Genomic DNA, 12,999 nt, shown 5'->3' on the forward strand with positions numbered 1-12,999 from the left:
TCAATTTCCATCCTTTTTTTTCTATTTTTCTTGTTAAGGGACTGGCTGAAGAGAGCAGTGATGTCATCAAGGCAGGAAGGATATGGTGCACCACATTGGTTAAAAAAAGAAAGGGCTGTTCTGCATACCCAGCTCAAAGAACATGCATCCAAATGTGTCTGCGCTATTCTTTTATTCATGGAGAAACCTCCCCCCCCATTATTACGTTAATAAATCTGGGAGCATTGTGCATTTATGGCAGCAAAATCACAAAAGTAGCAGGTAGAGAATGGGGGACAAAAGTTTCCTGTAGAGTTCTTTTCCTGTCCTTTCCCCATTCCGGCAAGCTCCGTCCTCATTTGCACAAGCCTCAAACACTGTAAAACCATAATCGTCCGAGGCTTGTGCGGTTAAGGCAGAGCTTACAGAAAAGGGGCAGGGGGCACCGACAAAACTCACAGGGACGGGGCAGGGAAATTGGAGTTCCTGCGGGGAGGGGGACAAATTTGCCCCCGTGTCATTCTCTAGTAGCAGTTCCTGAGTTGAGCTTGCTGTCTTTTAAAGGGGCCAGTGTTGGAATAATTCTCCCTTTCCGTGACAATTCCCATCCTTTAGACCAGTGATCTCAAACTCGCGGCTCGGGGGCCACATGCGGCCCGCCAGGTCCTATTTTGAGGCCCTTGGTATGTTTATCATAATCACAAAAGTAAAATAAAATTGTTTTGATCATATGTCTCTTTACCTATAAATTACAATATTATTATTAAAACTTAGCCAAAAGGAAAGATTTATAAACTATAAAGTGTTTTATCTCATGCAAAATTGTCATTTCTTTAATAAGAAGAAATTAACTATTCTTTCTGCGGCCCTCCAAGAACCTACAAATCCAAAATGTGGCCCTGCAAAGGATTTGAGTTTGAGACCACTGCTTTAGACCAATGGTTCCCAACCCTGTCCTGGAGGACCACCAGGCCATTCGGGTTTTCAGACTAGCCCTAGTGAATATGCATGGAGTAGATTTGCATGCCTGTCACTTCCATTATATGCAAATCTCTCTCATGCATATTCATTAGGGCTAGCCTGAAAACCCATTTGGCCTGGTGGTCCTCCAGGGCAGGGTTGGGAACCACTGCTTTAGACACCTACCAGGATGGGAAAGGAGGGGGAGGTTCTCAAGGATGGTGCCTTGTTGGCTGGCAGCCTCAAAATGGTGCCTCTTGCCTCCCCCCTCCCCGGTCCTCCCGTTGTAGTACCACAAGACTACTGCTAGGGATCAAGAGAGATTAAGTATAAGATATGTTATTTAGTTTGCATTAAGTATCTCGTTTCACAGGCAAAACATTCATTAAGGGCAAAAAAAATGCATACATTTGCCATTTAACATGCATTGTTTAGCCCAAAACATGACTTATTTCATTAATGCACATTAGTAATTACCTCTGTTAGATGACAGAGATTAGCTATTCTTTGAATAACATCTCAAAATAAAAAAATTCTTCTGCCAATGCCTTCTCTTAGCTGACGTCTTTTTTTTTTTTTTTTTTTCATTTAGAGATGCTGGAAATTATAGTGCAATGTTGTATAGTGTTAAAGCACTTAAAAAAACCAAACTTTTCAAAGAATTAATTTGATTTCCTTTTTCAATTTTAGGACTCCGCAAAAACTGTTTCGAGTCGATTTAAAGGGTAAGAAATATTTTTCTACCAAGAAATGGGTAATGTTGTAGGTTCAAACCCCTTGCTGTTGTGGGTTCAAACCCCGCGCTGCTCCTTGTGACCCTGGGCAAGTCACCCAGTCCTCCGTAGCCCCAGGTATGTTAGATAGGGAAAATGCTTGAGTACCCAATTGTAAAACTGCTTAGATAACCTTGATAGGCAGTATATAAAAACCTAATAAACTTGAAACTTGATTTTAGTGCATCTGATGGTGGAGTGCTAGCAACACAATTTTATGTTTATGTAATTGGCTTTCAGCTGAATGATCCAGTGGTCTAAGTGGTATTGCGGGCAAATATCAAAAAGTTTTCATGTATACTGTGTTCTTTCTCATATATGTTCTTAATGATTCTCAATTGACATAGTTTAACTCATGTCCATCCTTTTCCCTGTTGTTTTCTTTTTTTTTTTTTTTTTTAAATATTTATTAGAAATTTTTTGGTTTAATATAAGAACAGCAAATAAAGGCATAATACAATCATAAAGAACACTGTACAAGAAAAATACTCAAGGCAAAGTCAGCTTACCACCAACGAGAGGCAAGCACGAAAGCACAGTAATTGGCAAAGTAATACATAATGAGCCCTTCCTGACAATTCAGCAAAAAAACAAACAAAAAAAAAACAACAACAAACAAACAAACAAAAAAGAGAAAACACCACCATCAGAGAATACCCCCCCAACCCCCTCTCTCAAACCACACAATGTAGACTCGCGTTTCCAATACAAGGCAATAAGGCATTTAGCGCTCGCAAGACCCAGTCGCACCAATTTAGTCTGCCAAGGCCATGGTCTCACATTTTGGGTCCCCAACAAGCAGTCTTATGGCAAAAGCAGGACCTATTCCTGTATCCATTGAATGAGCTCATTTGTGACCATTTGCCAGAAGGCCTGGATTATCGGGCAGTCCCACCAGATATGATAGAAGGAACCGGATATCATCCCACAGCACCAACAGACATTAGGAACCTGGGGGTACATAAGGTGCTCCCTGTCTGGAGTGTAATACCATCTAATTAAAACCTTATAAGCGTTTTCTTGACTTAAGACACAGGATGATGCCCTTTGCATCTCCTCACAAATCTGTACCCACTCATCAGTCTGAAACCTGTGCTGTAAATCTGACTCCCAACATTCCTGGAAAGGAAAGTGAACTACTTGGTGACCCCTCAAATATCTATATATTACAGAAATGGGACAGGGAACCTTACCCAGTAAACCCCATAAGTTTTCTAAACATTCCCCTTCCATAAATTGCCCCCTTCCCCACCCTACTGAAATTATAAAATGACGTATTTGCATATACCCCAAAAAATCACCCCAAAACCTCTCATCTCTCCTGATCAGCTCAACAAAGGTAGGTAGTTTCCCCCCTCTAAGCAAATCCCTGAATGTAATATACCCCCTTTCCTCCCATGTACAAAATATCCCCGAGCCTACCCCCCAAAAACTGTGGCCCACCCCGTATAGGAGCCAGCATTGACAATCTCCTAGCACGCCCCTCGATATGATGAAATTTCCCCCTATGTGCACTAAATGCCCAAAAAAAGGATTCATCACCCCTCGTAATCTATCGACCTCCGTAGAAGAAGTCCACATCCAATGCTTCAACAAAACAAACGGAACATAACTCTGTTCAATTTGGACCCGGGTTTAAAGTCCGCAGTAACCCAGTCAAGCACCATCGAAGCTGCGCCGCCAAAAAGTACTAGTGGAGATTTGGGACAGCTCTACCACCCTCCTCTCTAGCCGCCCAAAGCACTGATTGGCCAATCCGTGGTGCTTTACCCCGCCAAATAAACAAAATTCTCTATGTAACGATTATAAGACTCCCTGGGAACCGCTAGCGGCAGTGATTGAAATAAAAATAATAACCTAGGTAATATATTCATTTTAATCACTGCAATACGTCGCCACCAGGACAACCATAACCCTTGCCAGTGCTGTTAATCTGCTCGAACCTATCGCATTATCCTAGCATAATTAAGTTCATAGAGTTTCAACAAATCATGTGGAAGCTGTATTCCCAGATATCTAATACAAGTCTGTGCTCTTTTAAATGAGTAATCTGTCACCAATCCCTGTGCTGCAGCCTCCGTTATAGAAACCCCCCAAAACTCCGATTTATCCAAGTTAATGGTAAATCCCGAGACCTGATGAAACTCTTGAAACACTTCCACTAATACTGGAAACGAAGAACACGGGTCACGAACATGTAAAAGAATGTCATCAGCAAACAAAGATATTTTATATTCCTGGCCCCCCATATGCAATCCCTTAATAATAATAATAATAATAATAACTTTATTTTAGTATACTGCAATACCACAGTTCAGAGTGGTTCACAATGCAAGAGACTGTACATATACAGCAAAGATACAGAGAATTAATTGTCAAGTATAATGGTAATCAGTTTCAATTACAGGAGAGTACCGAGAGGGGAAGGATAAGCCGGAGGAAAGGAAGTACATTGGATTGAGGGGGGAGAAAAGGGAAAGACCGGGGGAGGAAGAGAGGTGGTTAAAGTTTGGTCCGTTTGGCCGGGAGGGAAGGGGTTAGAGAAATTTATCAAAGAGGTAAGATTTGAGAGATTTCCTGAAGGATTGGTAGGATGGAGCAGATGAGATGAGGGAGGTAAGGCAATCATTCCATCTGCCAGCTTGGAAAGAGAGAGTTCTGTCAAGGAATCTCCTGTAGATGCATCCCTTTGGAGATGGGTAGGCAAACAGATAAGACATTGCATGTGCGGTTCGTACTTGGGAATTCAAATTGGTGTGACAGGTATATCGGGGATGAGCCAGTTAAGGTTTTGAAGCAGAAGCAGGCAAATTTGAAGATGACCCTTGCTTCTATTGGTAACCAGTGGAGTTTTCTGTAGAAAGGGCTAATATGTTCTGACTTTTTGAGACCAAAGATGAGGCGGAAGGTGGTGTTTTGAATGAGTCTCAGACGTTTAATGGTTTTCTTGTAGGAGCCCAAATATATGATATTGCAGTAATCCAGGGTGCTTAAGACTAGGGATTGGACCAGTAGTCTAAAGGAAGGGAAGTCGAAGTAGTGTTTGATGGTATGGAGTTTCCAGAGAGTGTGAAAGCATTTTTTGACCTGGGCATTGGTATGGTCTTCAAAAGTTAGGCAGCGGTCCAGGATGACTCCAAGAATTTTGATGATGGAGTTGATTGGGTAAGTAAGTCCATTAAGTTGCAGGGTGGTGGTCGTTAATTTGTGGTTAGGACTTGCAAGGAAGAATTTAGTTTTTTCTGGATTAAGTTTTAGTTTGAACCAAGTTGTCCAGTGTTTGACCATGGTGAGTACAGATGAGATGAGTTGTTCTGTCTCTTGTGACGATGAGGAGATAGGGATGACGATTGTAATATCATCTGCATAATGTAGGATTTCAGATTTTGGTACGATAGCATGTGTTCCTAGTGATGCCATGTACATATTGAACAGGGAAGGAGATGGGAGGAGCCCTTGAGGAACTCCACAGGGGTTGCACCAAGTGTGGGAGAAGGTTCCCTCATTGTGGACTTGGTAGGTGCGGTTTTTTAGGAATCCTGTGAGCCAACTTAGTACCTGTCCCGAGATGCCCATAGAGTCGAGGCAACTAAGCAGAATGTCATGGTCTACAAGGCCTGGTTCCTAATATAACATGCCAACGGCTCCAAGTATAGAGCAAACAACAGGGGTGACAAAGGACACCCCTGTCGCGTTCCACAATGAATATTAAAGAAATTAGTATAAAATCCATTAATACGGAGGCATGCACGCAGTGCCATATAGAAACTTTTAATCCACTGTCCAAACCCCCCACCCAACCCCATCCTGTCAAGCACAGCCCAGAGAAACTCCCATCGTACTTTGTCAAAAGCTTTCTCTGCATCAATAGAAAGCAAGACCATAGGATATTGAAAGGTCTGAGCCCCCCACATCAAATGCAAGGTGCGACGTATATTATCTCCCACTTGACGTCGCTGAATAAAGCCGGACTGATCTATGTGGATCAACTCCGGTAAAACCCGGCCCAGTCTCGTTGCCAGCACCTTCGTAATAATCTTAGCATCTACATTAAGCAATGAGATGGGCCGGTAAGAACCACAATGCTCTGGATCTTTACCCGGCTTTAATAACAATGAAATACCTGCTTCCCCCATAAATCTCGGCAAGGACTTCCCTTCCCTCACCCCATTACAAACACGTACTAATAATGGGCATAATCGGTCACCCAGCCGTTTATAAAAGAGATTAGAAAGACCATCAACCCCAGAAGACTTATCCCCCTTCAAGCCTTTAATAACATCATGAACTTCTCCCTCCGTAACAGGGCGGGCCAAGTCGGCACCAACAGATGGGGGTAACCTAGGTCAGTGTTTTTCAACCGCTGTTCCGCGGCACACTAGTGTGCCGCGAGATGTTGCCTGGTGTGCCGTACGGTCAGGGCCGCCATCAGGGCAGTACCACCAGTCTAGGGAGAGGGGCGGTCCGCCCCACGTGGACAGGAGAGAGCTGGACGGGGGACCCGCGGAGTTCAATACATCTCGAGCCGCGAGGCTCGTCTTCTGTTCCTGCCTGCCCTGCAGCTAACATATAGCCGATCGCAAGCGTTCCCCGATGTCAGCGCTGACGTCGGAGGGAGGGCTTAAGCAAAAGCCTGCCCCCCGACGTCAGCGCTGACGTCGGAGAATACTTCCGTTCGGCTATTTGTGCGCGGCAGGGCAGGCAGGAAGCAGAAGACAAGCCTTGCGGCTTGAGCTTCGTTTTGCTGAGAAAGTTGCAAAGATGGGCTGGGAGGCAAACACGGAACACAAAAGGGGGAGGGAGTGCGTTTTGGACACAAGGCATGAACTTGGGAGAGAGGAAGGGAGGGAAAGAGATGCTGAGGTGGGGGAGGGGATGCGTTTTTGGACACAGAAGAAATGGACTTGGGAGAGAGGAAGGGAGGGAAAGAGATGCTGAGGTGGGGGAGGGAATGGGTTTTTGGACACAGAAGGCATGGACTTGGAAGAGAGGAAGGGAGGGAAAGAGATGCTGAGGTGGGGGAGGGAATGCGTTTTTGGACACAGAAGAAATGGACTTGGGAGAGAGGAAGGGAGGGAAAGAGATGCTGAGGTGGGGGAGGGGATGCGTTTTTTGGACACAGAAGAAATGGACTTGGGAGAGAGGAAGGGAGGGAAAGAGATGCTGAGGTGGGGGAGGGAATGAGTGTTTGGACACAGAAGGCATGGACTTTGGAGAGAGGAAGGGAGGGAAAGAGATGGTTGTGTACACGGGGAATAGAAGAAATAATTTTTGGTCATAGGGAGGGAGTGAGGTACAGATAGTGGCATACCAGGGTGGGGGAGGGGCGGTCTGCCCCACCCCGGGTTTATGTCCCAAGGGGGTGCACAGCTGGCCACCCTCCAGTGTTGTCCCTAGGCCGGCAAATTGCGGCTCTTTAGCCACTTGAGTGCCACCGCCGCCATTGGGAACAGGCTGGCGCCAAGTTCTCCCTGCTTTTCCCTGTGGGGCCGGCCAACTCTCGCCACTCGCGTCAATTCTGACGTTGGAGAGGACGTTCTGGGCCAGCTAATCGCTGCCTGGCTGGCCTAGAACGTCCTCTCCGACGTTAGAATTGACGACGGGTGGCGAGAGTTGGTCGGCCCTGCGGGGAAGAGAAGCAGGGAGAACTCGGTGCCGGCCTGTTCCCGATGGCGGCAGTGGCAGCCTATTCCCCAGTGGCGGTGGCAGCATTATAAAATACTTTCTTTGTGTTTATTTGATTCCTATATATTTATATATAGTCAATATAGGCACAGTTAAATTTTTTAACTTTTTCTAATGGTGGTGTGCCTCGTGATTTTTTTCATGAAACAAGTGTGCCTTTGCCCAAAAAAGGTTGAAAAACACTGACCTAGGTAAATCTAGCTTATCCAAAAATTCCTCAATATTTCCAAAAAAGCCCAGGTGATCCCCATGGCATGTTGTTTTCTTTATGAACTGCTGAAGCCACTTCGCTTTTAGGAATAAAGGAGAAGCCTTTTGAGCATAATGTTGCATTTCATTTATTTTTACATAGCATCGTGCTATTCTGGTCTAGACTGACAGGTTCTGCCACTCTATTAGCAGCAACCTGAGCTATCTAGTGACATCACCAATAGGAGTGGTGCAGATTGAAACTTGACAGCATTTCTCTGACTCCAGCAGATGGTGTCGATTGGATTGGTGTAGCAGGATTCTTCAAAGACCTAATTACCTGTGGTGTAGTGTGGTTGAGCCCTTGGCCTTGTGAAGTTAACAGGGATCAATCTGCGGGCCGTTGCTCTGATTGAACTTGGGGAGTTCTCTCCTCAGCCCCAGGCTTTCTCCCACAGGTCTTGACTTGGTGTAGCTAGTCAGACTGTGGTCCCGAGGGGGTTCACTTGCCAGTGGGAGTGAATAGAATGAGCCCCCTACCCACAATGCCTTGCTTCAAAGAATGATATTGAATAGAAGAGAAACAATAAGGTTTAAAACAAAATAAAAAGGAAAGGCAAAAAAAGCAGAGAGCTCATTTCAGGACTGACATAGTGAGTAAATGGTATCTGTAATATTTAAATTAGGCTGTAGTTTTTGTTGATTGAAATTCTTGACAGACTGATGGATGGGTTGTCCCCCTTTCTACTTTCCTTAGTTTTTTTTTTGCCTCTTTCTACTTGGTTTAATTTCAGTTGTTTTGTTATTGGCCAATTGAGTTTGGCTTTGTTTTATCAGTACTGGAATTGGAAATCTCTGTGATGATTTGGTTCAAATGGTGGACTATCAAAACACAAAACTTAACTAGGAATCATGTTTATCTTAATTGACTGTTAATAAGTGGGCTAGGAATTGGTTGTATCTAGGTGTCTGTATACAGATACTAGAACTACTGTATAAAACATAAGATTGAAGTATCAAGATTGATTGATTGATTGTTTTTCGAAGATTTGTGGGAAGAGCATAACCAGTAGTACACTAAGATACAAGAGTAGAAAGCCTTTCAAAATTTTACAATACATCAAGCTAGAGGTGGTGGGTGTTACTCATATACTAAAGATAAGAGTCAAGTAGGATAAGAGTTGTACAAGAAGCAGGCTGCTTAATTTAAGGTCTTTAAATAGAAATTCCACAAAAGACGAAGAGGGGTTTTAACAGTGAGAGGTATATTTCTCTTTACCTGACCAAGGTGCACATAGGGAACAATAATCCTAACTACAGATACATAATACTGGCTTCTGAGTTACAGTCACTATCACCACCTAAGGAAAAAAAATCTTGGAGTGACTAGAATATTAGGAGCTGGCCAAAACGAGATGGAGAACAAAAACCGAGAATATCATACTTCTGTTTAGGTCCCTGGTGCAATCGCGCTTTGAGTCATATGTGCAGTTCTGATCGCCCCATCTCAAAAAGGAAATAGCAGAACTAGAAAAAGTTCAGAGCAGGGTGATGAGACATGATAAAGGAAAGAACACTTCTGTCATGAAGGGAAGGCTCTTAAGCTCGCATGATTGGCAATGGAATGTTGACAGAATTTTATGAAATCAGGAGTAGGGCAGAATGGTTAAATGGGAATATGTGTTTAACTTTTCAAACACTAGAATAAGAGGATACTCCATGAAGCTAATAACCGGCAGATATAAAATAAATCACAGTGTACCTCCCCACACACATGCATTACATATTTAAGCTTTGAAATCTGTTGCAGAAAGATGTGTTCAAAATGATTACTTAGCTAAGTGGGACTCAGCAGATATCTGTATGTTCTTCTTGTGTGGTTTGCTGTTCTATAAATACAGGAGTTGCCTTTGTATTCTTTAATTATATTGTACTGTAAACCATTTAGACCTGTTGAATGAAGCAGTACATCAAGATGTAATAAACTATAATGTGGGATTCATCAGAAGTTTGGACGAGTTTCTAGATGAAAAGTTTATTTTAAAAAAATGTATATGAGCTGCATAAAACTGGGGCGAACCATTGCTCACTCTTTGTGTAGATTTGTCATAACACATTTTAAAAATGTAATTACATAAACAACAAACATAAATAACCTGACATAAAGGAGATCTCTCGGTCTGGAATTTGGTCCTCAAATGCAATATTGGGGTGGGGGGGGGGACTTCATATTTGCTATATTTGCAGTACAGATGAATTGTATAGCATTCTAAATTTTGACTGAGGCTTCCATGGTGTCAAACACCGGGACAGTATTGGCCCTCTTGGAGGACCAGAAGGAAACCCAGAAATAATATAGGTTTTGGGAATAGTTATAGAAAGAATCTTTGCAACATCAAAGTTATATATTTTTTAATTAATCAGAAGGCTTGTAGTCAACTCATTTATTACTAAGTAATGTTAATGCACATGTTAGATCATATAGGACAAGCAAATATGTGACTTCTTGTTCCCAGATACTGAAAACTGGCACTGTTGAAATTTTGGGCATTTAGAGGGAATGAAAGAGAGCTCCTGCATTACAAAGACTTGACTACAGTAAATGCTTGAGAATCTGCAGGGGCCCTGCACTCGGAGGAATAACTCCTGTTCATAAATCTTTGCTTTTACAAATTTGTACTTAACCTTAGGCTTGAATTTACCCCAAAAGAAGGGTTTGCACTGGTCTGTAAATAGATTCTGGGAAGAAGGAAATGGATACTAAGAAAAAATATTGCAAGGAGGCACTGCAAATCCAGTACTAAATCTTCCAAAGTTTTTTTTCTCTTCATATTTATTTAACTATTTAGCGCACTGTAAACTGGATTTTAAAGCTTTCAAAATGTTGGTTTTCTTTTTCTTTTTTTTACATTGATTTGATTTCTCTGTTTTTAATCCTTGAGGGAATACTTCAACCTAAGTATTCCTTCAAGGTTTATAAACAGAAAAATTAAGTCAATGTAAAGAAAAAGCAAACCAACATGAGATGAAGTACAGAAATGTATCTAAAATATTTGAAAAGGAGAGCAGGATGATGTTTAGGTGCTTTTCGGGATTTTCTTGAAGGGCCTGGTAGATGAGAGAAAACCTGGCCTGGTTGATTAAAGCATGAATTGCTTAATTTAAATAGTGAAAGAAGCCTTCAGAGCACATGGTTTTGTGTTTGTATCTGCGTTTCAAGCGTCTATTATGCCTTCCATTGGTATGGAAGAAAAATAACATTAAAATAAGTGTGATAATAAATCTAAACATTAGATGCAATTGTTAGCCAATTTCAACGGATGGATTTTACAGTTTAACCACAGGTAAAAAGTATTGCCGTGCTTCAGTGTTAGGAACAGTGGAATAGGCACTCAGGGGGACCTGGGCCAGTGGAAGTGCTGGGGGGGGGGGGGGAAGTGGAGGTTTAGAGGCCAGAGCGGCTTGACAACTTCTGCTGCTCAGGCCATGCAGACTAGACTCTGGCAGGGGGACTCTTTGGCTGGCAGGCTGTGAGCATACCCGCTGGGTTGTTGGGGTGTTACCAGCAAATCACTTGGTTCTTGGTTGTCTCTTAAGGCATTTTCGTTTCATTTTATTTCATTTCATTTATGACTGTAATATAATGTATATGTATTCTTTTAGATCAGGGGGTCTCAAAGTCCCTCCTCGAGGGTCGCAATCCAGTCAGGTTTTCAGGATTTCCCCAATGACTATGCTTGAGATCTATGTGCATGCACTGCTGTCAATGCATATTCATTGGGGAAATCCTGAAAACCCGACTGGATTGTGGCCCTCAAGGAGGGACTTTGAGATCCATACACACTGTATTCAGTAAATAAGCTCATATCAATCTCGGGTTGATTTGTACTGTTCCCTCCCCACTTCTCTTCCAATTGTATATTTATTGTGGGGTTGTTTTGTTCTCTGGATTGTGTTTCCAGTGATGCCAGTTTTGTTTATTTATTTTTTGGGAGGATAGCGGCAGCAGCAGTGGGGAGGTTGGACTCAGGAAGTGTTTGGCCCCTTCCAGTCCACCCTTGAGCCCTCCACAAAAATCAGCTTCTGGATGCATCCCTAGTTAGAAAGATGTGTAGATATAGCATACAGCAACACGCTACACAGTTGAGTCACCAGGTGCCACCAGGTAAAGTAATTTTTTTTTTTTTAATTCTTTATTGATTTTCCACATATTAACAGCGCAAAATACAAATATAACAACATATAATATATCAATAAAAGCACATTCGGTTTACAAATATACATGAATACCCATTTCCCCCCAACCCATCCATCCTCTCAATGATTCAAATATGTAGTAATTTAATCCCACCCTCCTCCCACCCACCCTGGATGTATATTCTCAAAGGACCCAATTAAGATAGATGTATCCCCCTCTCCCTGGATGTGTGTGGAAACAAAAAAAACAAAGATAACTACAGTGAAGTAACAAAAGACGTCAACGGACCCCAAACCAGTTTAAACAAATTACTATGCCCTAAAATGTCAGCATTCATGTTTTCATATCTATAGCTGGAGCATAGATTGGCCCACCAAAAAGGAAAATTTAGGCGCTCATTATTTTTCCAGTTTTGAGTTACCATCTGCATAGCTATCCCAGACATAATTAAGAAAAGCCAGCATTTATATCGGTCTATCGGGAGTTTAATATGTAATAATGTACCACATATAACTACCTCATATGTCAAAGGAATTGTTGTTTCCAGTATGAGATTAATCTGTCCCCATATTGACTTCCAGAAGTTGAGTATCAAAGGACAATAGAACAACAGATGATCCAGTGTCCCTATGTCCAGATGACAGTACCAGCATCTATTAGATTTAGAACTGTCGATAACTTGTGTAACCTAACAGGGGTCCAAAAAGATCTATGTAATAAGAAAAACTAGGTTTGTCTCATAGATGCTGATGCTGTACATCTCATCCTCCAAGTCCAAATTTGTGTCCATCGAGACGCAGAAATATACTGCTTTATCTCGATGCTCCAAATGTCTCTAAGACTGTGTTACAGTGAAATCTGTCTGCAGCTGTTGGAACTACTTTTCCCATAGAAATGCATTGGGCAGTTATTTTGAGGAACTTTTTCTGTGCAATCCCTAGTTTAATGTGGCCCACTTTTAAACTCATTTTTTCTTTTATTTTGCACCCTTCCTCCCCATTGACTGATGTAGACAATAAAATACAACTTCTTATACTCTGCAAATTTCAATATGGACTCATTGCGGCTTACAACTACATTTATGATATAGCATTGTTGAAGGTGAGTTCAGCATTGCCATGTCGTTTTAAGGATGTCAATCCATGGGAAGAAAAAGGCTGGGAGGAGCTGAGTCTCCTGGGGAAGAGAAAAGTCTTTAATCTTTTCCTGAACAGG

The 12,999-nt window shown here is 42.3% G+C and overlaps 1 protein-coding gene across 4 annotated transcripts in view; it reads left to right on the top strand.

The window, feature by feature from the left end:
- The window catches only part of PAWR (pro-apoptotic WT1 regulator), a 121,338-nt gene that overhangs the window by 84,643 nt on the left and 23,696 nt on the right, over positions 1–12,999 (top strand). For all 4 annotated transcript variants that reach the window (XM_033951674.1, XM_033951673.1, XM_033951675.1 and 1 more), the window contains exon 4: positions 1,630–1,664. In XM_033951674.1, the coding sequence (XP_033807565.1) occupies positions 1,630–1,664 (35 nt within the window). The remainder of the gene's footprint in view (positions 1–1,629; positions 1,665–12,999) is intronic.

The sequence above is a fragment of the Geotrypetes seraphini genome, chromosome 7, assembly GCF_902459505.1.
Source record: "Geotrypetes seraphini chromosome 7, aGeoSer1.1, whole genome shotgun sequence".
In the NCBI taxonomy this organism is placed as follows: domain Eukaryota; kingdom Metazoa; phylum Chordata; class Amphibia; order Gymnophiona; family Dermophiidae; genus Geotrypetes; species Geotrypetes seraphini.